The sequence below is a fragment of the Myotis lucifugus genome, unplaced genomic scaffold (genome assembly GCF_000147115.1).
Source record: "Myotis lucifugus unplaced genomic scaffold, Myoluc2.0 scaffold_157, whole genome shotgun sequence".
Lineage (NCBI taxonomy): Eukaryota > Metazoa > Chordata > Mammalia > Chiroptera > Vespertilionidae > Myotis > Myotis lucifugus.
In genome coordinates, this window is record NW_005871205.1 from 1406590 (window position 1) to 1430720 (window position 24131).

The following is a 24131-nucleotide window of genomic DNA, read 5'->3' on the forward strand; positions in this document are numbered from 1 at the left end:
GCCTGAGCCCTGACACGCTAGGGAAATGGTCTGAGAGATGGGAAAATGTGCTGGGTGCAGGCCTGGCTGTTTGTGAGACGGGCACAGAGCAGGCATTCAATAAGGTTCATGGTTGAGCCTGATTTATGCATTCTGGGAAATTTCTTACCTGTCATGTTCCCTACTCAGGTTAGAGGGCCATTTCTTTCTTCCCTCTGACTCCAGGGAAGATCAAGTCTGCTTCTTTCACCTCCACCCCTGCCCTCCCACTCCCCAAGGATCGTGGAAGGAAGTTCAGAACGAGGAGGGTAGACAGAATGCCCAGATACTGAAATGGTCTTCAGCTAAGGTTTGCTAGGGTTGTACCCCTGGACTGTGTGTGTGTTTGGGGATGCGGTTGGGGCTCTCAAGGCCTGAGAATGAATAGATGTGGTTTTCAGGTTTAGCTCTGTGGTCCTGGGCTTGTCACTTCTCTCTGGGCCTCGGTTTTCTCCCCTGAAAAATGGGGAGTGGGAAAAAAGGGGCTCTGATTTATAATTTATAGTATTTGCTAATTTCTGTGAGAAAATACTTCCACCGCGGCCAATGTGGGCTGATCTCACTGAACGTGGAGTTGGGAAGAGATGGACACAATGGGCTCTCCCAAGCCCATCGCTGCTGGCTGCAGCACACCACTGCCTGCTCCCCTCTGGGGCAAAGGGCAGACGAAATGAGATGCTAGATACAAAAGTGCTTTGTAAACTACAGAGCGCTTTATGGATGCGGGGTGGTGATGAGGATCAACCGTAGAGTGGAAGGGACCCGAGGGCATATTGAGAGCCCTGGCCTAGCCCCCGCCCAGGAAGGGGGAGCTTGTGGATTGTGGGTTGTGGGTGCCCACACTAAATGGCAGGACGATGAGTGCCATCTGGGGTAGCTCCCGGGATCTGAGAAAGGCGGAGAGCTGACTGGGCCTCCTGCATTGGTTGGCTGGTGTTTGCACACGCACATCCTATTGTGCTTCCTGAAACTGAAGCAGGTGGGATAAAGGAATCGTCAGGAAAGGATTCCTTCTGAATGCAGAGAGGCCTCCTGAGACACCCAAAGCAACAGTCACTCCCTCCTTCTTACTCTAATCCCTGGGAGTTGTGTTGTTGTGTTTTTGAATATATTTTTGTTGATGTCAGAGAGGAAGGGAGAGGGAGAGGGAGATAGAAACATCAATGCTGAGAGAAAATCACTGATTGGCTGCCTCCTACACGCCCCACACTGGGGATGGAGCCCGCAACCCCGGGCATGTGCCCTGACCTGGAATCGAACCATGACCTCCCGGTTCATAGGTCGATACTCAATCACTGAGCCACTCCAGCTGGGCTAATCCCTGGGAGTTCCTACAGCCATCCCACCTTAGGGGAATGGCTAAAATGATCTCTGAGGTCAGAGAATCAAGAGGAAGGAAGTTTAGCCTCTGCAAATAGGGTAGGAGGATGTCAGGGAGATGGAGGTGGACAGCAGGAAGAGGAATTTCCTCTGCTCTGCCTGCTCCTATAACTAGAGTTCATGCTTTGAATTAACCCTGTCCCACTGTTAATTATTAATAATAGCTATCATTTATTGAGCACATACTATGCATTAAGCTCTTTACAAGCAATATTTCATCTAATCCTCCAGAGAGATACGTATTATTAGCCGTATTTTACAAATGAGGAAACTGAGGCCCAGGGAAGGAAGTTAGGCAACTTGTCCACCCAAAGCCCCACAGTTCCTGGGATCCAAATCCAATCCTGATTCTAGGGCTTCTGAACTACATCATCCTACTTCATCCAACTTCAGGAGTTTCACCAACTACTCCAGGTTGTGGTCAGGAGCCAAGGCAGCCTCATCCCTCTCAGTGAGCCCTTCCCTCCCTGGACAGGAGCCCCCCTATACACCCATCAGAGCCCCACCCCTGAGGCAGGAGGATCCTTTGGACTGCTGCTGGTGAAGGACCCCTCTTTCCAGGATTATGTGATCTTACCCAAGTCACTTGACCTCTTCTCTGGTCCTTCCTTCCTCATTTGTGAAACAGAGCTTTGGCTGAGGCAACCAAAGGGGGGCCGTGGTCACCAAGTCAGGGGTCATTATCGATAAAACCTTCCCAGAGGAAACCCTGCACCGAGGACCATTCAGGGACTTCTACATCCTCAATGCAAGTCAAGGGACAAACCTCTAAATTCTGCGTGGCCTCCCTGGCTCTAATCCTGTGCCTGGGGGCTTGGAAGGTGTGTGTGTGGTGGGGAGGGGAGTTGGCCAAGCCAGGGTATAAAAGTCATGGCTAAACTGAAGCCTTCAGCTAAGGCCTCTGACATGCAGGAACTCAGCGGGGGCTACAGACAATGTCCCGGGACGTAGGGACTAAAGCAAGGATGGGGTGAGGCAGATGCTATAGGGGTCCTTCTGGGAAGGCCAGACCCTCAGGAGACGGTGCGGCCCAACCTGGGGCTCAGAGAGGCCTCCTGAAGTTCATGCCTCAGAGGAGCAGAGATGGGGTCTGAGCCCCCTTATGGCCAAGCTGAGTGAAGGCCAGGCAGACAGGAAGGACTCACAAGGGCAGCTGCCACCGGGCATGGGGCCATAAGCCAAACTCCCCAGGCCTGTCACGCCTGAAGCAGCGAGACCATCAGGGAAAATAGAGTCTGGGGTCAGAGACCATGTCACAGTTGGCCAATGAGGCCAGATGTGTGACGTGCGTCCTTAAGCGTTTTCTATGTGTGGGCACCTTATACCCATCATCTCACCTAATCTTCCCGACAACCCTTTGAGGTGGGTGCACAATCCCCATTGACCAGAGAAGCAAAGAAAGAGAGAGAGAATTACAGTTTGTTCAAAGTCACCCAGGCAGGAGGTGACACCACTGGGATTCAAACTCGAGTCAGCTGAAATCCTAAACCCTTGCTCTCAACCACATTTTATTCTGCCTCCAGAGGGGACCAACCACCGCTCCCTGCAGCGGGGAAGGGCCCCCACCCAGCCTGGCCTCTGGAGGAGCTGGAGAACGCCTTGGGAAAGCAACTCTGGGCCAGGGCCAGGAGTGACAGGCAGGCCCCCGCTGTCCAGGAGCTGTCCAGGGAGCGGGGGCCAGACCAGGCGGTCATGCGGAGCCAGAGATGGGCTGCCCTGCCCCTTGGGCCCCATGCCTGCTCCACCTCGGTGTCCAGTTACAGCCAGCTCGGCGCTTCCCCGGTCACGCCACATTTAGCATTGCCGAGTGAGCGGGCGCCTGGACATGGAGAAGGGGCGGTGGAGACTCTTGAAGGGGCGGGAGAGCCCCCCACCAGGCCCCCACCTGGACCCCAGCGACCAGCCCTCTCCACCACGGATCCCTTGGGGGACGTTGGGCAAATGCTTTCCCTTCCGTCCCTGTTACCCTCCTATCAAACAAAGGAGATAATGTAGCAAAGATGTGCTAACCCCAGGCTGAGCACCACGGAGTCAGCAAGGCCATTCCTCCTTCCCAGAGCCCCTAGGAGCGCAGGACTTGGGAGAGGCAGTTATCCTGTTCTGCGTGAGTGGGTCCCGGGTAAGAGGGATAAGTACGAACCTCATGCTTTTCTTGTTGCCTGCCCCACCCCAGCTCGCCCCACTCTGACCCCCACCAAATGAAGAAACTGTAAGACAGACTCCAGAGTCAGACAGATCTGGGTTCGAATCCTGGCTCTGTCAAGGATTAGCTGTGTGACTTGGGCCAGTCACATAACTTCTCTGGGCCTCAGTTTCCCCGTCTGAAAGGTGGGATTAATAATGTACTTTCCTCACAGCTGTTCTAACAAACCAATGAGAAAATTCTCCACATCATGTGCACAGTGGCCAGCCCAGGGCAGGCATCAGTAAATGGTAGCCTTTATCAGAGACCCCTTAGGTCAGGAGGAGTAAATTCAAGAGAAACTGCTCTTTGCTGATGGTGGAGAAGGAAGGCAGAGAACTGAGAGATAATGATAGTAAGAGCCATACTAATAAGCCATAGAATAATGAGAGCTGGCATTTATTGAGCACTTACGATGTGCCAGGCATTGCGCTAACTACTGCGCGTGCATAATTTCCGTTGCCCACAAGGGAGGCCCTCGCTCTCTCCCTGGTTTGATGATGATAATGCTGAGGCTCAGAGAGCTTCGCTGGCACAGCTAGCAAGGAAAGGCCAAGGCTGGCTTTGAGCTGAGTCCTCAACCACACAGCTATGCTGGGGACAGAGTTCTCTTACAATTCTAGAAGGAATGAGCAGAAGGAGCCCTCAGATATCATGTAGTCTAAGTCTCTAGTGTTTCAAACAGTGAAACAACAACTCAGAAAGGGCAGTGGCCAGAGCAAAATGTGAAGAACACAGGAGAAAACAGCACACGCGAGACATTCCACAGTGGACGAGTGGCATCATCCCCTGTGCCATGCCAGGCTCTCAGGGCCACCAGCAATCAGATCCCCTCGAGTTGTACCCTGGTCTTGAGAGCCAGGCCAAGGTGCCCGAGGATGGCACCACAGGCCTCTGCTGAGGGCTGGTCACCTGCAGTGGGAGGGTCACTCCTACCTGGGCCTGGCCCACTTCCTTCCTTCTCCAGCTCCCCTTCCTCTCAGGACCACCCACTTGCTCAGCCACTGCACAGAGACTACTAGCCACAGTCACCTAGCCCGGCCTTCACGGTGGCAGGAGCCGGAGGCAGGGTCTCGCTGGGAACCTCTCCTAGTTCACTATTCTGCAGCTGCAGAGTCTAGAGAAGCCAAGCCCTCCCTCCGTAGGGGGCGGGGGAGGCTCCTAACTGGTTCATTTTGCTCTCTCCCCACCAGGCTTCTCTTTCTGTCTGTCTTTCTTGCTCTATCTCTCACATGACCTGCTTACTTCTGTTTCTAATGTTCTCTCAGTTTCTTTGTCTGTCTGTCTGTCTTTCTCATCAAGATGTCAGGCTGGAGTCAGGATCCCAGCCCTGGGATGGGGTGGGAGTGGAGGTGGTGGACTTGGGATGGGTCACCCCCGGACACTGGGCCTCATTCTCATCACAGCCGGCTTTCTTCGAGGCCAGGACCGGGTGATGGTGTCGCTACTCCCGCCGCAGTCTGACGTCACGCTGCCGGGCCCCACCAGACTGGAGGGCGAGCCCCAAGGGGACCTCATGCAGGCCCCGGGCCTCCCAGGCTCGCCTGCCCCACAGAGCGTAAGTACCTGGCACCCAGGCCTGGGCTGAGGCCAAGTCCTGAGGGCTGCATGGGAAACAGGTGAACAATCACCCCCACCCTCCAGGGACCTCCCTGGGGTCTGTCTTGTCCCTTCCACCAGCAAACAACGACCCAGTGACCCCAAGACCCAGAGGTATTCAGATAGGCTCATTCCTTCAGGCTGGGGCTTCTCCAGAGCAGGAACGTGCATCCATCTACTGGGGCACCCCGGGTTTAAGAGCAGTGTACCCTCATCGTACTGGGGCTTCCAAGGGCAGGCTAGGTCTCCTCCATCATATGGGGGCTCCAAGAGCTCAGCCCCAGACCCCCTTTACCCAAACACAGAGTAGGATCCTGGTCCAGCCTCCACTCACAGGCCTCTCCCCTCCGTCCACCCAGAAGCATGCCGGCTTCAGCTGCTCGTCATTTGTGCCCGATGGCCCTCCGGAGAGGGCACCCTCTCTGCCCCCACACAGCCCCAGCATCGCTTCACCAGGCCCTGAGCAAGTCCACTGCGCGGCGGGTCCTGGCCCCAGCCCTTTCCGGCTCTCACCCTCAGACAAGTACCCCGGCTTCAGCTTTGAAGAGGGCCCGGCCAGCAGTCCCGGGCGCTTCCTCAAGGGCGGCCACGTGCCTTTCCACCCGTACAAGCGGCATTTCCAGGAGGACATCTTCCCCGAGGCCCAGACTGCCCTGGCCCTCGATGGACACACCTTTAAGACCCCGGGGGTGCTGGAGGCCTTTGAAGAGATCCCTGTGGATGTGGGGGAGGCTGAGGCCTTCCTGCCTGGCTTCTCAGCAGAGGCCTGGTGCAATGGGCTCCCCTACTCCAGCCATGAGCACAGCCCCCAAGTCCTGGTAAGTACCAGTGGGCAGTGGGCAGCCCACTTATCCTCTGTGCCCGCTCCCAGCAGCCCAGGTGAGTCCTCAGAGATCAAACTCCCCCACCTTCCCTTCCCAGACCTTAGCAGCAAGCTCAGAGACTCGGGGCCTCCAGGTCAACTAGGAAGGGCACGCTGGCCTGGCCCGGCGTGGAGGAGACAAGGTGGGGTAGGCAGGTCAGGCTAAGGAAGCGAGCTGGCAGCTTCCCAGTGGCTCCTGAGTCAGGATCCCAGTGTGTGACTTCTCTCTGTTTGTTTAAGTGTCAAGAATCCCCAGCCAGACGTAGATACGCCCATATGCAAATGTGAGAAGAAAAACACATTCCAGAGACCAAGAGAAAGGGTTAAGGGAGGAGCCACCGAATACAATATTCCCCTCTCCGGCATCAGCTTGCAGAGTTGAGAGAGGACTTAAGTCTTCTCAAAGGATACTTCCTGGCCCCATTCTTTGCCCAGAGAGGGACCTGGGTATGTTTGTAGAAATATCTTGAAAGCACTTTGGAAGGTCAACATGTCCTTCACGGCCATATCCTCAAGCGGTGTGACCTTAGGCAAATCACTTAAACTCTCTGAGCCTCATTCAAAAAGTGTGCTTAATAGTATCTGCCTCAGAGACTTGTTGCCTTGGGAAGAGAAAGCTAAGAGGAGCTTTGCTCCCTTCTCCCCAGCTTTGGAGGCCCCTGAGGTGGTGCGCACTGAGCGGGCTCAGCCTGGGCTGTGCCTGCTCTAGATGCCCACCAGCCCTCCTCACCTCTTGCTTTCAAATAGGCTCCCATTCCACCCCCCAGCCACCCCCAACAAAGACCTGTTTCCCAGGCTTGGAAGATAGAGAAAAGGGTTGGGCACCTACTAGGTGTGGCGAAGACAGGACCTTGTTCTGGTTCTGGGCCTTTTGATGGCTTCTCCTCAGGCCTGTGGAACATGACAGCTCACAGTGAGGCACCATCATACTCACACCCAATGTCCACTCAGCGCCTGCCCTTGGTCACTCTGCCAGGCGATTTCTTTCAGGCGCCCCATTTAATCCTCACAACAAACCTCTAAAGAGCTCCCGCTATCTCCATTTTGCAGATGGGTAAACTGAGGCCCCATAGAGGCCAAGTGACTTGTCCCTTGGCCTGTAAGAGGTGAGACTGAGACTTGAGCCCACGCCCTTAGCCCCTGCACAGTGGAGAAAAGCTCAGGCCCAGAGCCCCACAGCTCGCTGGCCGACTCTCTAGGTGACCTGGGCACATCAATTCCCCTTCATGGGCTTAGCCCCATCATCTGCCAAATGAGGGGGTTGGACACAATGCTCTTGGCCCTTCCAGGCCTGAGATTCTATGATTGTGGCTATCTATGCATCAGCAACCCCAGGGCACACCCAGAAAGAGCTCTCAGCTGGTTTGACCCTCTGGGCCCACATGCTGGTTCCCGGTTCCCTCATAACCCCAGGAACAGCGGCCCACCTCCTCCAGGCCTTGTTGACCTTCCAACCTTGTTGATCTTCCTGAGGACTCTTTGAGGGGCTCACAATTCATGGGAAGCCGGAGTCTGGCCACCACGACCGGCAGGAGCTACAGGCTCCCTGGGCCAGTTTGAGAGAGTGCCACAGGCTCATGCAGACCAGCAATGGGGCAGACTCCCTGGAGCAGGGCGCAAAGGCTCTGAGTGGGGGATGGTTGGGGAGGACAGAGCAGAGGACTCACTAGCCCCCTCCAGGGAGCCTGCTGGAGCTCCCTTGGGCTTTGCAAAAGAGAAAGTGGCAAGGCCTGAGGCCCTCAGCTGGATCGACCTCTCTGGTCACTTCCTGTGCTCCCCTCACCATGGCTCTGCAGTGGGAATTGCGGAGCTGGGGCCTTTTCCGTGGTGTCCTTTGAAGACCTGTTCTAAAAGGCTGGGGGCTCTGAACCAGCAAGCAGGCCCTGGGCTCGGCTTGGTGAGAGGGGTCAGGCCCTGCACCCTTGTGCCCTTCCAGGGAGATCTCTGCCCTACCCCAGCCTCAGTGAAACCATTGACAAGTCTCCCCCACTCCTCTGGACAGCCCAGTCTCAGCCTTTCACCTGCAATGAGGTGGGAGGTAGGGAGCACTGCTGGTTCCAGCCCCAGCTCCACCACTAATTTGCTGAGCACCCTCAGAAAAATCCCCGTCCTTCTCTGTTCTCTGTTCTCCAGGAACAAGTTCTGGGGGAGGCACAGAAGGGGTTGTTTTTGTGGAAAGTTTAAGACGCAGACAAGAGGAAGGAAGAAAAATAAGGCCTAGCCCAGTCATCTGCTTTTTCTTCCAACAGGGGTCGGAAGTCAAGGTCAAGCCCCCAGCTCTGGAGACTGGTCCCGGCATGTACTGTTTCCAGCCCCCCTTGCAGCACATGTACTGCCCCTCCCAGCCTCCCTTCCACCAGGTGGGTCTGGGGCAAGTGGGCTTGCTTCCCCAGAGTCTCAGGATCCTCTGTGGGGGTGTAGTGTGGGGGTGTGTATACATCTGGGTGGGCAGCAGGGCCTTAATCCTCAGGCTGGGCCAATGGGGGTGGGGGCAGGGTTCATGGGGAGGGAAGCAATTCCCCTTCTGTGGGTTTGGGCAGGGCTTTCTGAGACCCAGGTAGAACCTGAGAGGTCTCAGAAAAGAGAATTGGGGCTGAGATTGGGGCAGGGACCGGATGTGAACCACAAAAGGAGGGAGGAGGAGAACCAGACAAAGACGAGGCCGAGAGAAAAGGAGTGTGTGGGGTGACACACAAGGCTGAGCAGGGCAGGGAACAATGGACTGCCGCCCGGGTCGGCCACCATCTTCCTATGTGGCCTTGGCCTCAAACTTCCTTTCAGCTCAGACAGGGTGGGACTAGGCATCGGGTTAGGGGACCTTCCCACCTGGAGGTTCCAAGTCCCCATGACCTTCAGCCGTCTTCCCCTTCCCCACCTCACTGTCCAGCTTCAGCTCCTCCTAGATGTACAGGATGCCAAGTAATTGCCCCACACGGGCATGGGATGGAGGTTTTTAGAAAGAGAAAGAAAGGAAAGAGCCCCAGAGCAGGTAAGCAGCTCCCAGGAGTCGCCGGGCAAGACGGAGCAAGTGGCTGCCCAGCGCCCAGCTCCATCCACCTGCAGCCTGGCACTGAGACAGGCCCTGCCTGTGGAGCAGGTTCTACTCCCAGCCTTTGGCATTGGCCCTGGTCTTGGCGCAGCCAGGGAGGCAGGCACGTGGCGGGGGGGAAGTAGCCAGGCTGCTTGGTTTGTGGGAAAAAAGAAAGAGATGGAAGGAAGCAGAGGGGACACATGAGGGGTCATCCCATGAGGGGCCCAGCTGGAATGGCTGGGGGTCATCCCATGAGGCCGCTGGTCTGACCCGGGGGAGAGGGTGTTCCTGAGGCAGCCTGGCCCGTCAGGGAACAACACAGCAGGGCTAAGGGCAGGGGTCCGCAAACTACGGCCCGCGGGCCACATGCAAATACAAATATTGTATTTGTTCCCGTTTTGTTTTTTTACTTCAAAATAAGATATGTGCAGTATGCATAGGAATTTGTTCATAGTTTTTTTTTAAACTATAGTCCGGCCCTCCAACGGTCTGAGGGACAGTGAACTGGCCCCCTGTTTAAAAAGTTTGAGGACCCCTGGCTAAGGGGCTACCAGACCTTAAATGGCCTCACTGTGCCCGCCCTGCTTTGATGCCCTCTGCGTTCCGCACCCCAACCTCCAAGATGGCCGCACCCAGGACTTTATGGAGACTGCAGAGGGGGTGACTCAGGCACTACGTGCCGCTCGGGTGACCTGGAAAAAGCACCTCAGCTTGGAGCAGATGGGGGAGTCAGAGTCTCCCTTCCCCCTCGCCCCCATAAAACACCAGCCCTGGCACCACAGCCACTCCCTTTGCTGTAAACCACCTCCACCCCCACCTGCCCACCACCATGACCAGCCCTTTCAAAGAGCCACTGAAACTCATAAAAGGTGGCAGTGCCCAGCAAACGCCCAGGCTGGACATCCCACTTCCGGCCCTAGGAGATGCAAGGGAGGCCTGGAGCGCCTGCCCAGGAGGGTGCGGAAGCCAGGACTACCCATCACACGTCTAGCGCAGCCAGGCTGCTATCCCATCACCATGGCAACCAGAGTACCCAGAAGGCCTCAGAGAAAAGTGCTGGACCAAGGGAGCTTTGAGGCCTCTGAGATCCTGAATTCTAGAATGTGGATCTCCTCACAGGCACTCAGATGTCCACACCCTTGGCCAAGCCCCTCAGGTAGCTCTGCCACTGGAGCCCATGACCATGAGTGGTGGAGCCTAGGACCAGGGAGAGAAGAATCTAGTCTCAGCTCGCTCTCTCTGGATGTACTTGACTGAGGGAAGGGGAGCCTCCTCTTGGGAAGGATGGTTACCATGGCAACCACTCTGCCTCCTTTGACCTCTACAGTACTCACCAGGTGGCGGCAGCTACCCTGTACCCTACCTGGGCTCCCCACACTATCCGTACCAGCGGATTGCACCCCAGGCCAGCACTGATGGGCACCAGCCACTCTTCCCCAAACCCATCTACTCCTACAGGTATGTCTCCCAGCACTCCTGGATGGAAAAAAGAGGGGTGAGAGGACCCTTGGGGAAACTGAGGCATGGAATCCTCATGGTATAAGGGTAATGGTGTGTGTGTTGGGGGGGGGGGTCATAATTGGATGGGCTTCCAGAGTATGTTGGAGAAGGAATTTTTTTTCATGGGACAAGGGAATAGACTAGATCACTTTTGACCTCTTGTCTAACCCTGAGAAGCCATGTCTGTGGCTCAACAGCAGATCTGGTGTCCTGCACAGTTCTAGACTCCTGGGGCCCAGGGCCTGGGACTGAGAGTTTAGGAGGGATGCTTGCCCCCTACTCCCACCCTCCTTCCCCAGATACAGAGAGAAGCCCCACCCCAAAGCTCTGCTGGAAATAAGCGAGGAATGAGGACTGCAGATGTGACTCAGTTATCCAGCATCTGCCAGATCTGGTGCACCTTCTCTGGGGCCAGGGTTGTAAATGCCAGGCCAGCGGCACCCAGCCTGTCTGGGAGACCGTCTATCTGAACTTTCCTCCATTCAACCACATTGACACTCGACTTCCTAGGTGCCAGGCCCCGCATGGGGTCAGGTCATTAGCCAGTGTGAGCTCAGGGGAAGGAAAAGGAATTTAAACAGCAGCCAAGAACGCAGAGGAGTTTGCGGGGAGGTAGGATGATATGCAGAGAGGAGCACATGCAATCCTTGCAGTCCAGCAGAACTGGGTTCAAGTTCAGGCTCTGGAATGTACTAGCTGTGAAACCTCAGGCAAGTTACCTAATCTCTCTGAGCCTTTGTTTATTTGTTTTAAAAATAAAAAGCTGCAATATTTGGGCCTTTGGAAGGATTAAGTGCAAAAATATGCCTGGCACATTGTAGAGGCTCAAAAAACCTTAATTCCCTCCCTTGCTATCTATCCAGCATTTCTGCAGTTGGCTGAGGGTTGACTGGTAATGACAGCTCCCATTTAATGAGTGCTTCTATGTGCTAGGCATCACCCTGAATCCTCACAACTCTGAGGTAGCTATTACATTCTTCACTTCAAAGCTGAGGAAGCTGAGGTTCAGAGAGGTTGAGGCACTCACCAAAGGTCACACAGCTAGTGAGTGGCTAAGCCAGGACTGCAGCCCAGGTCTCTCAAATTCCACAGGACCTTCATATCTGTAATTTCTGACTTCAGTAAACACGTTTTCATCCCTTCTCCTTTCAACCTCATAGAGCCTCTCACCCATGAACTCTGCAGCAGGTTCTCTCTCCTCAACTACTCCAGCTGGGGCAGAGGGTTTGGGGGAGACTCCGGGCCTGGTCCGAGGTTAAAACTCTCAGGGTTTTCTTTGCCTTCAGCATCCTCATCTTCATGGCCCTTAAGAACAGTAAAACTGGGAGCCTTCCTGTCAGCGAGATCTACAATTTTATGACGGAGCACTTCCCATACTTCAAGGTGAGCCCAAGACCCACTCCCACACCCCCATGCCTCGGTGCTGAGCAAGCCAGGCCTCTCTGGAGCCAGAGGACTCCGCTGGGAGGTGGGAGAAGAGTGAGAATGAAATCCAGAAGAGGGTTTGCCCCCCACATGCTTCCCCTGGTCTCCACTTCTGCAGGACAGAGTGGAGAACAGGGAGCTCAAGCCATGCACGCAAGGTGGCACAGCAGGCTGGAGTCAGACCTCATGCTGGCAGAAGGTGGACATGTCAGTCCTGTTAGGCCTCAAGGAGCATCCACCTTCCCCAAGTGGGGAGAGAGCTGGGGAAGAAAGGAGAGGCTGTCCCCACCCCTGCCCCCAGGATGCCGTAGGGCTGGAGGAATTTGGGTAGGAGCTGGCCAGCCAAGGTGACATGGGTGCTGGGACCGCAGAACCCATTGCCTTCCAGGGAGAGATTAGGATCTGCTCGTGGGCGGCAGGCTCAGCTGCAGTTCTGCCAAAAAGCGGGGTGTGGGCTTCATGGTCTTTGAGTGTCCCAGGGAACTGGCTGGCTCGCCTCACCTTCCCATGGACAGGATCTCGTTCCCGTCACCCACAGAACGGGCTACTGGGGCCTCTACCAGACTCCTTCCCTAGAGGCAGGACAGAGGCCCTTCTCTCCAGATGGGCAAACACATCAGAGAGGGTGACCCACCTGTTCAAGGTCACTCAGCAGGTGGGACTGGTTGCTGGTTCAAGCTGTTTGGCTTCACACAGCACCCATTTCCCTTCTCTGCTTGCCCCCCAGACACCCCGAGCATGGACCCCGTTTCTCCTGAGGTGGGTGCAGGGGAGATCAGAACTTGTAAGGAGTTCTGCACCCTGGTGGATACAAGCTTGTCTGCTACCCAGGCGGCAGGCGGGAGCTGAGGCCCCAGTAATCCAGAACTCAGCTCCACCTGCCAGTGGGTGATGCCCAGGCCCACGTCTTCCCGATTGTCCTGCCTGGGGATAATTTGAGGCTGATATTCAAACAAGTTTGTACTTGCTGAGCTGCCATCAAATGAGTAGTGGGCATGATGGCCAGAGTGGTCTGGCCAGGAATGGAAAAGTATGGCCATCTACTAGAAGTTCTGGAAGGAAGAAGAGGGGGAAAGAGAGTTGTCTCTGGGATTGGAGGAGCATGAAAGCCAATATCCAGGGCTTCCCCTTTGCCCCAGCAGGTCAGGGAACCAAAGTCTCCTTAACTCTAAAGCCTTTGGAGGTTCCTCTAGGACAGTGGTTCTCAACCTTCTGGCCCTTTAAATACAGTTCCTCATGTTGTGACCCAACCATAAAATTATTTTCGTTGCTACTTCATAACTGTAATGTTGCTACTGTTAGGAATCATAATGTAAATATCTGATATGCAGGATGGTCTTAGGCGACCCCTGTGAAAAGGTCATTCGACCGCCAAAGGGGTCGCGACCCACAGGTTGAGAACCGCTGCTCTAGGACTTTAAGGGGCCAGGCCAGAGAGAGGAAGTGAGGGCCCTGCCCTCCTCCTCTCAGTCTTTCCTCCCTGCTAGCTCCCCACCTGGTCCCCAGCCCCTCCCTGCATCTCATCTTCCTGGCTTAATTATTTTTCCTGGGAGCCGTGTAATCCCTGTTTTATAGAGCTGAAGAGTGAAGAGGTCTAACAGCTTTTTTTTTTTTTTTTTGGTTCTAGTTGTTGTTCTTAGCAGTTGCATCACTCCCTCACTCCCTCGTTTACATTTGACTTCAGAGAGAAAGCATCTTTGAGGATGGGGCCGGCCCAGATGGCGAAGCCACCCTATGGGGTGACCTGGGCAGGGCCTTTAACTAGGGGACAGAGTTGGAGTCTGGGCTCTGTCACTGCCTCCTTGTGTGATCTAAGGCGAGGCCCTTTCTTCTCTAACCCTCAGTTTCCCAATCTGTAAAATGGTCAGGTTGAACCAGTTGGCACATAGATTCTTTCCCATTCTGACACTTCCCCTCAGACCCACCTATGGAGTTAATCCGAGATCCCCGGGCCCTTCTATCTCTCACTCCCTATTTGAAGGCAAGGATGGAGGGGACCCTGGAGTGGGCAGCACTCATGCCCGCGGTAGCCGAGGTGGGCGTCCTGTCGCCCCGTGAGTCAGGGTTGTGGGATTGGGGACATGTCCAGCCACTGGACATAATTGCTAGTGCTGACCATCCTTCTTCCAAACAGGAAGTGGCTGGGGTGGGAGCTGCCCTGGCATCTGAATTCACAGATTTATGGGGCTATAAAAGGGTCCAGTGCCCATTAACTCTGCCCATCAGACGACACAGCCTTGACTCTTAGTAGGGACTGTCATGGGAGTTGAAGGTGAATCCCCAGATGACTGATCTGGTGGCTCAAGAATTCTTCCTTGTGACCCTAGGAGCCTTGGGGTAGGGGGGTCATCTCAACCAGCACCCTGCCCAGGCCAGCTGCCCTTGAGAAAAACTCTGTAGCTCCTGCCAGCAGCTTGCCGTGACGCTGGCATCAGAGCCCAGTTCTGCTGGGCGTGATTCAGCCTGGCTGCTCCCTGGGGCAAGTGAGCCGGGGAGGAGGGAGTGGCCGCCCCTCATTAAGCAGAAACTGGGCCCTGAAAGGGGGAGGGGCCCCACTGGCCAGAGCAGAAACTCTATCCACAGTCACCCCTGCTGGGCCCAGGACCCGCACAGAACCTGGAACTGAGCTGGAGGTAGGAGGACTGCGGGTGCCTACCGGCCCCCCCGCCACCGCCTCTCACCCAACTGAGTCAGCCTAATGGTTTTTACATCACTCCCTGGGCACAATTACTGCACTGGTGACATGACCAGGCTTCCTAATGGGTGTTTATTCTGTTGGCACGAGCACCACCACCCCGAGGCCTGGCCTCCCCACCAGGGCACGCCCCCTCGGGCACACGCATGTGAACACTCACACCCACGTACACATGCAATCACAGATACCCACACACAGCAGAGACTTTCTCACACACGCTCATCTTCAGGGACACAGCCTCACACTCTCATACCCAGGAGACAAGCTCACACCAGGGAGGCACATTTAGGGACATGTGCAAGCTCATACACACACAGAGCAAAACTCAGATGTGCAACAGTGCACACACCCAAACACCAACCTCACCCAGCTTTCTTCTCTCCCACATTTGCCCCAGCGGGGATGGGGCCGACCCAGAAGAACATTCCAGAGCTTCCCCCTCATTCTCTCTCCTAAGTTGGCACCAGAGGCCTCAGAGCAGTGAGTTCCCTTTCCACAAAGGGCTCCAAGCACAGGCTCCAAGCCCCATGGGGAGTGGTCCGATTCCAGGTGCGGGAGAGGCCTGGGCCTCTGCAGCACCCACCGGCCCTCCCTTATGAGTCACCTGGACCATCCTCGCGGTCAGCCAGGATTGGGTAGGAGAAAGGCAGATTTTAGGTGAGAATGACTTGTAGTCAAGGTTCCTGCAGCCCTTCCCCCACCACTGAAGGGAACGGAGCCTGGGCTGCCCCAGAGTGGGCGGCAGTTCTGTGCACAGAGGAGTTTTCTGGAGCCCAGACCCGGAGCCAGCTCTGGCTGCCTGATCCCGGCCTCATTTCTGGTCTTGCTCTGCCCCCGCAGACGGCGCCCGACGGATGGAAGAATTCTGTCCGCCATAACCTCTCTCTCAACAAATGCTTCGAGAAGGTGGAGAACAAATCGGGAAGCTCCTCTCGCAAGGGCTGCCTGTGGGCCCTCAATCCAGCCAAGATCGACAAGATGCAGGAGGAGCTGCAGAAGTGGAAGAGGAAAGACCCCATAGCCGTGCGCAAGAGCATGGCCAAGCCAGGTGAGGCAGGCAGGCTGTGAGGGAAGGCCAGGGTTCCCACGAGCAAACGGGGAGAGGGAAACTGAAAAAGGAGAACTGCTGAGTAAGGAGAGGGCCTGCGTGCCGTTCCAGGGCTGGGGGGGGTTTGTGGGGAAAGGGAGGTCTCATGGTGTCCCTCTCTCTCTTGGGCTTTTTCAGAAGAGCTGGACAGCCTCATTGGAGACAAGAGGGAGAAGCTGGGCACCCCACTCCTGGGCTGCCCACCCCCTGGGCTGGCAGGCTCAGGCCCCATCCAGCCCCTGGCACCTCCAGTTGGGCTCTCCCAGCCGCTGCACTCAATCCACCCAGCTCCAGGCCCCATTCCTGGCAAAAACCCCCTGCAGGACCTACTTGGGGGCCACGCGGCCTCCTGCTATGGGCAGACATACTCACACCTCTCACCGGGCCTGGGCCCTCCTGGCCCTCCGCAGCCATTGTTCCCGCAGCCAGATGGTCACCTTGAGCTGCGGGCCCAGCCAGGCACCCCCCAGGACTCGCCTCTGCCGGCCCACACCCCACCCAGCCACAGCACCAAGCTGCTGGCTGAGCCTTCCCCAGCCAGGACCATGCACGACACCCTGCTGCCCGACGGAGATCTCGGCACGGACCTGGATGCCATCAATCCCTCGCTCACCGACTTTGACTTCCAGGGTGAGCTGTGGGTGGGTAAGGGGAGGTGGGATGAAGCTGGAGAGGTCCACCTGGCAGGGTGGCCCATCCCCTCCAAGCCTCCAGGCTGCAGCCTGCGAGCTGCCAGGTGTCCAGGCACTGAAGCAGAGAGGCTGGGGCAAAGCAGACAGGGGGTGTCAGGGGGCCAAGAGGAAGGCCCTTGTCCCCCTCCTGGTGCCTCTGAATGTGCTCCCACTAACCCCACCGTCAAACTCCTTTCAGCTCTGGGTAGGCTGGAGGGGCCTGGTGTTTCATTCCATACTTGGCTGTGAGCGACTGATAGTCCTAACGTTCCCAGAACTAGTTGCATCTTCTGAGTTCATCTTTTAAAATTTTTTTTGAGTATATATTTTTTTATTTCAGAGAGGAAGGGAGATAGAAACAATGATGAGAGAAAAACATTGATTGGCTGCCTCCTGCACACCCCCTACTGGGGATCGAGCCTGCAACCCGGGCATGTGCCCTGACCAGGAATTGAACCGTGGCCTCCTGGTTCATAGGTCGATGCTCAACCACTGAGCCACACCACCCAGGCTGAGTTCATCTTTAATGCAGAAAAAGGAAAGAGATCTGTTCCCCTAGAAAAATATAAAGCCTCAGAACCAAGCAGGTCCAGGAGAGCTTTGAGAGTAGGAGTCAGGGGGGAGGTTCTATCCATTCCACTCCATCTTGTCTGCTCTGTCTCTGCATGTGACCAGCCCCAGATGTGTCCCTCTGAACTCCAGTGCACCCCAGGCCCTGGTACTGGACAGAGGAGGTTTGGTGGCTTGTGCTAAACCAGGCCTCCGACCCCCTGCGTACGCTGGGATGGGAATATCCACAAGCAGGTGGAGGCAGCCAGCCCTCCGAGAGCTCCCAGTCTGGTGGGGAGACGGTACAGGCTTTAGGAAGCTAGATCCTCACCCCACCCCCATCCAGAAGTGGGAAGCAGGCTCGACGGCCTCAGAGGAAGCTCTAGACATGAACATGTACTTGACCCCTACTCTCAGGCAGCACGCTAGTCGCTTTGCATGTGCTTCCTTATATGGGCCTGCAGGATAGGAGGGATTATTAAACACATTTCACAGAAGCACAGAGGTTAGGTAACGTACTCAAGGTCACGTAGCTAGAAAGAGGGAGAGTTGGGATTGGAACCCGGACAACTAAGTTCAGTATTTAGTCCAGCCTCCTGCCACCAGATACCCAGGGCAGTCGCCAGGGCCTGGCCTGCCAGGATGCAGGTCACATGACATAAAGAAGGCTGTGAGGCCGCAGCACTAGTTCTCCTCGGAGTAAGGTGCGCTTCCTGGCTCTGCTCCTGTCCCTTGGGCCCTGCCGTAGAGGAGGTCCAGGGAGGCAAGTCCAGCCGTCTCATCGTCTCATCGTCTCATCGGGTCGAGCAGTGCATTGTTGGAAGATCCGTGGTCTGGGCTGCAGATCCTCCTTCCTTGGAGCCTGGGCAGCAGCCAGGGTGAAGAGTTCCTGGGGCTCCCTCCCCAGGCTAACCCTGGAGCGCACAGTACCTGCATCAACCCTTCCAATAGGCAGCTCTCAAATCCTCAACCCTCTCCACCTCCCAAAAGAGAGCCACACGGTCATCCGGGCTATGGCTTTTAGACCACACGTGGGAGGAGGAGTCAGAGAGGTTCGGCAACTGCCTGGAGTCACACAGCTAGTGCCAGGGTCTGTTCCCCAGCAAATGTTACCCAAACTGTGCTCTGTTTAGCATGGGAGAGACGGGGTGGGGGGCAGACGGGCCCCTTGGGTGCCTCCCAGTGATGCCTGTTCTATCCCCCCACTAGGAAACCTGTGGGAACAGCTGAAGGATGACAGCTTGGCCCTCGACCCCTTGGTACTGGTGACCTCATCCCCGACATCATCTGCAATGCCGCCACCTCCCCACTGCTTCCCTCCAGGGCCCTGTCTGGGAGAGACAGGCAGTGGGGCGGGTGACTTGGCATCACCAGGCAGCGGGGGCTCGGCAGCCCTGGGTGACCTGCACCTCACCACCCTCTACTCAGCCTTCATGGAGCTGGAGCCCCCGCCCCCCACGGCCCCCGCTGGCCCCTCTGTGTACCTCAGCCCCAGCTCCAAGCCCATGGCCCTAGCATGAGCCATGCCCGGCAGCAGCTCCAGCCTTGGCCTGGCCTGGAGGTCCCCGCTGGCCGCCCACATCGGGCTCACCTTAAAGGTCAAAGAAGGAAAACTCTCCCTGTCCCCTCTGCCACGAAGCCAACTTGTTTGTTAGCTGATAGCCGGGGGTGGAGACACCACCCAGGATGCTACCCCTCACACATTTCTGCTGCCCGGTGCCAGCTCCTCACTCAGAGCCCCTGAGAACAAGTGTCTGGGCAAAAAATTTCACCCGCTCTCACTCATCCACACTCAAGCCTCCCTGCACCGGTGCCCGTGCGTACACACTGTCCTTCAGACATACACCCACCCCCACGCCTTCTATCCTGAGGAACCGGAACTACGTCACAGAGCCTGACTTGCTTTCTGGGGCAGCTGAGAGCTTTGGTGACCTCCATGCAGGCCCAAGACCACCCTGACCACTATTTTGACGCCCACATTCTCTTTGGGCCTGGCCCCCTCCAGGCATGATCTTCCCCGAAGTCGAGGTATTTATTCTCCCATCTTCATTCCAGCAGCCTGTGAGGGAGGAGGAGACACGGAGCCTTCCTCTCCCCAAGTTGCCCGGGGACTCCCCAGGGGGCTGCTGTTTAGCAGCACCGACTCTGCCAGGCTCTGCCCATCCTCAGCACATGCTCTGTCTAGCCCCAGGGTGACACACAGGAGGGACCATGTCCACCCCAGGCCCAAACTGAGCCCAATTCCTACACAAAGTGTTTGGAAAAGCCCCTGCCCTTGGAAACTTGAAAGTGTCCTCTCCTCCCAGCCCTGGGTGTAGGCAGGGCCCTCCAAGTCACTGCGGTCTCACTCCTTCTCTATAAGCTCATGTAGTTTAGGCCCCAGCTTACTGATTACTTCCAACCGCCTGAGGCAGCCTGGGCATTCAGGGAAGGGAAGCCTGGCACAGGCTGACGGGGAGCACCCATGTCCCCTCTCTCTGACTGCTTGACAGACCTGGGATGCCCTTGGAGCTGGGGGCGTGGCCCTGTTGCCCGCCAGGCCCTACCTGGGAGCCCAACCCCCACCACGTGGGAGCCTCAGCCTACCCTGGGCCTGGAGACTACAAGAACCCACAGAGTTTGGCCTCAGGAGAGGCTCAGGCAGATCCCTGGATGGCCTGCCATTGTCCCTTGCCCTGGAACAATAAAGCAAGTGCCATGTGGTCTCAGCTCCGAGCCTTCCTTTCTGGACCTCTCTCCCTGGGGAGAATGGTCAGGCCGCACTGACTGTAGGTGCCCTGGGCCTGTGACTTCCCCCCACCCTCATTCAGGACTGGGAAGCATCTGGGAGGACTTTCTGACCAGCCGAGAGGATGAGGGGGAATGTGGGCAGAGCGTCTTCCCAGGTGAACTTTCAAAGGGATGCAAAGAAGCAGCTGCCCTGCCCGGAGGGAGAGGATGCCCTCCCCTTGTCCCCCCTCTGAGATCCACCCACTCTCCTCATTTCCTCGCACAAGAAGGGGTCACTTCCCTGTCCAGGCTATGCCTTCCTGCCCCCCATCTTTCCCTGGCTGGGCTCTGGGTTCCACAGGTGACATGATCAGAGCATAGCCGGGTGCTATGCACTGCTGGCCCTGGAGGATGGTCCCTGGAGGGTCGGGGGCCTACTCCGTCCCACTTTAGGCTCACCTCCCAGCTGCCACCTGCAGACAGGCTGCTGTCACCAAAGGGCAGCCTGAGAGGCAGCCCCCCACTCTGCCTGAACAGGGATGGGAAGGTGTAGGAGCCAAAAGCACTCGCATGAGCCTCAGTCTTACAACAGCCACAGGTGGGGCCTCTGCTTAGAAAGCTCTTCCAGGGGCCAGGCCTGGGGGCCGGCCAACATCGCCTGCCTGCCCCAGAGGACAGCTCTGCAGATCTCGTACGGAGACACACCAGTACCTTCCCACAAGAGGCTCTAAGGCGGGGTCCGGGCCTAGAGGGATAGGGTAGGGTGAGGAGTGGGGGAAGCATGGCCAGTCCGTACACCCAAGAGGAAGACCCACCCAGCCCTGGCTGTATAGGAGGGGGTGAAGGGTCAATGTCAAGCCCCCAGGTGATGGTACCCCCCAGTTCTGACCAACCCTAGGCCTGGGTCTGAATGCCCAAGCCCCCAAGAACAAGGCAAGTGTTTCATGAGAGAACTTTACTGGGACCTGCTTCCTTGCCTCAGACTCCGAACCCTGGGGCCTCAGACAAACGTACTGTACACCTCCAGCCTAGCTGGTGAGCAGAGGACAGCTCCAGGGCTCCTCAGTCAGACCTCTGTGCCATGGGCCCATTCATCACACCTACGAGTGAACTGGCCCCCACGCAGCTAAGACAGGTAGCAAGTTGATTGGACTTGGGAGTTTCTTTTGTTGTTGTTGTTTGTAACCAGGCTTGGCCCTTAGACTTTTAAAACTGGGCAACAGTGCCTCGCTGAGCTGAGCCCACACTCCCGCTCATATGCTGCCCTCTGCTGGCCACCTTACACCAAGCGTTCAACCACCATTTTAGGGTGAGCAACAGTCTGAACGGATGCAGGGTCTGGAAGACCCTTGGGGGGAAATGATCCCTTTTGTTCAGGGGCTCTACACCTGGTTTTAAACTGGTTAGAATTCATGGGTCCAATGAAAGAAATTACACCTTCGTTTTTACTCATCTCCACCTCAAATTTAGCATTTCCCTTGATTGTGAATGCCAGCAACAAGCACAGTAGCTTTAGCAGAAGCTGTGACTTTGCCATTAAGAAGAGAAACCATAGATGTTTTCATATTACATTACAGGTATTTCAGAATAGATATAGATAGAGGTGTCTATGTATAGTGTTCAATACATAAAATATAGGATTACAATATATTTTATGTACCTAAAAACCGTGTTGCCATATGCTTCAGTAGACAATAACAAAGGGGTCCATGACACACAAGAAAGTCAAGCACCCTTGACTTTTGGTGCCAGATGGTGGGGAAATGGAGGGTGGCTCTTAGGGGCTGGGCCAGGCTAGAGAGGAAGCCCTACGGGCACACGCACGGGCACAAGACAACAGCTCTTCATCAGCTGGAAGGGACACCTCTCAGTATTGCACAGCGGGTGTGGCGGTCCCAAAGTGCACCCTGCAGGCCAGGGGTGGCACGAGCAGGCTGTCTTCCTCTAGTGCAGCGGTTCTCAACCTGTGGGTCGCGACCCCTTTGGGGGTCAAACAACCCTTTCACAGGGGTCACCTAAGACCATCGGAAAACACATATATAATTACATATTGGTTTTGTGATTAATCACTATGCTTTAATTATGTTCAATTTGTAACAATGAAAATACATCCTGCATATCAGATATTTACATGACGATTCATAATAGTAGCAAAATTACAGTTATGAAGTAGCAACAAAAATAATTTTATGGTTGGGGGTCACCACAACATGAGGAACTGTATTAAAGGGTTGTGGCATTAGGAAGGTTGAGAACCACTGCTCTAGTACTTGGGCTTTCCTGCTCAACCCAGTGGTAGCGTTGTCTCTGGCTGACTTCAAAGAGACAGAATCTGAGCATGGTCAGACCCAGCCTAGTCTAGATCAACCTTCAAAGTCACCCACTCATCAGACTAGCTGCACCCCCCACCCCACCCCATCCCACCCCCATCTTTTTCCTCCTTCTACTGCCCAGGAATCTCCTAGGTTCCTAAGGAAAGTGCGAGGAACTAAATGCAGCAAGTTGCACCTTAGCAGCCAGACCAATGCCAGAGACATGAAGACTTAAAAGGAGACAGGGAGGCCCAAGCAGTGTCGCTCAGTGGTTGAGTGTTGACCTATGAACCAGGAGGTCGTGGTTCGATTCCAGGTCAGGGCACATGCCCGGGTTGTGGGCTCCATCCATCCCCAGTGTGGGGTGTGCAGGAGGCAGACAATCGATGATTCTCTCTCATCATTGATATTTCTATCTCTCTCTCCCTCTCTCTGTGAAATCAATAAAAATATATATATATTTTTTAAATGAGACAGGGGGCCAAGGGATACAGGCTTCTCTGAGTGAGTGCCAACCTGGTACCTGCTCCAGGGATGGGGACCTCCCTCCCAGGGACCTCCCTCCCTGTCTGGAGGTGGAAGTGCAGCAGGCCCAATCCAGAACTTCAACCCAATTGACTTAGCAGGAGCAGTGAGAACTATTATCAGGTGGTAAGAGAGGGTCCTCCCTCCTGACACTGTGTAGGCCTAAAAGTCCCTTTTTTATAACTTTTAAAAAATATATTTTTTTTATTTATTTGAGAGAGGAAGGGAGAGGGAGAGAGGTAGAAACATCAGTGATGAGAGAGAATCATTGATCGGCTGCCTCCTGCACACCCCCTACTGGGGACTGAGCCCACAACCTGGGTATGTGCCCTTGACTGGAATCAAACCCGGGACCCTTCAGTCCGCAGGCCGGCGCTCTATCCACTGAGCCAAACCAACCGGCTAGGGCTTTTATAACTTTTATAACTTCTCTTGTAACCCCATAAACAACACCTCCAACTCCAAATACTTCTATACCTACACAGCCTCATCTTCAAATCACCCCTGGCCCCACCATACCCCTTCACCTCTGTGACAATTCCTGACCACCTGCTTCTTGGTGAAATTCTCTCTTCCCTTTGCTGTAACATAACTTCCTCTAAAACAGGCTCCCGTGCCCACCTCTCTGGCTGCTCTTCCTGTCTCCATCACCTGCTCTCAAAAGCTCCCTGGCCTCCCCTGGGGTTGCACGCTCTCATTCAGTGACCCTCCGTTGGGGGTGTGGACTATTAGCACTGAGTGCCCCGTTAATTGGAGGACATTTGGCATTTCTGGCCCCTGCTCACTAAACACCAGTAGTGTCAGATGGGGACCCCATCATCTCAGGCACCATCACAGCATCAGCAATCACCTAGTGACCAATGACCTCCAAGCATCACCATCTCCAGCCCTCACCCCCTTCCTCATCTCAGTGCCCACATGTCCTGTCTCCTCTAGATCACCTCCTCCAGGACATCTGTGCCACACCTCATCAGGCCCCAACCCGAACTCATCACCTCCCACCAGCCCCCGCCGTGATCCAACCTGGGTCCCCACACCCAGTACCAACACTCCCATTCACCCTGACACGCAGGTCACAAACCAGGGATGCAGCCTCGACTCCTCCGTCTCCAAGTCCCTCATCCAATCAACCACCAGCCCTGAAAATCTCAACTTCATCTATTTCTCCCCATCTCCGTGGATATTGACCTAAGTCAGGTTGCCTTCAATTCTCCAATCTTCTCTCACCCAAATTCCTGCACACCCTCCTCAGTGCATCCTCAATGCAGAGACTCTAGAGTCACACTGCCTGGGTTCAAATCCTGACAGCACTTAACTGTGACGTTGGCAAATTGACCTCTCTGGGCCTGATTGTGGGCATTCTATTAACACATCTAAAGCACCCAGCCCTGGGCTGGGCACTCAATATATATTAGCTTTTATTATTAGTCTCACTCTTTCCAATCCACCCTTCACTAGTCGGACCAGGTCATCCTCCTCAATGAACCCCCATCTTCCTCAGGAGAAGCCCCGATGCCTGAACAAGGCTGCACAGATCTGTCTTCCTTTCACATCAGGAATACACCCTCTTGAACATACCTGGTAAA

At 55.5% G+C, this 24131-nt stretch overlaps 1 protein-coding gene across 8 annotated transcripts in view; it reads left to right on the forward strand.

Annotated features, from left to right (window-relative positions):
• FOXN1 (forkhead box N1) overlaps positions 1-19707 on the forward strand; it is a 28318-nt gene extending 8611 nt beyond the window's left edge. For 2 of the 8 annotated variants that reach the window (XM_014461566.2, XM_014461567.2), the window contains exons 2-9: positions 4987-5138; positions 5539-5997; positions 8291-8401; positions 10400-10530; positions 11859-11955; positions 15533-15740; positions 15918-16409; positions 18209-19707. In XM_014461566.2, the coding sequence (XP_014317052.1) occupies positions 5016-5138; positions 5539-5997; positions 8291-8401; positions 10400-10530; positions 11859-11955; positions 15533-15740; positions 15918-16409; positions 18209-18519 (1932 nt within the window). In that variant the 5' untranslated portion in view covers positions 4987-5015 and the 3' untranslated portion in view covers positions 18520-19707. Of the gene's footprint in view, positions 1-4986; positions 5139-5538; positions 5998-8290; positions 8402-10399; positions 10531-11858; positions 11956-15532; positions 15741-15917; positions 16410-18208 lie in introns of those variants that run through there. The other 6 variants (XM_014461570.1, XM_023759516.1, XM_006095521.3 and 3 more) reach the window with 5 other exon arrangements.
• The last annotated feature ends 4424 nt before the right edge of the window (positions 19708-24131 follow it).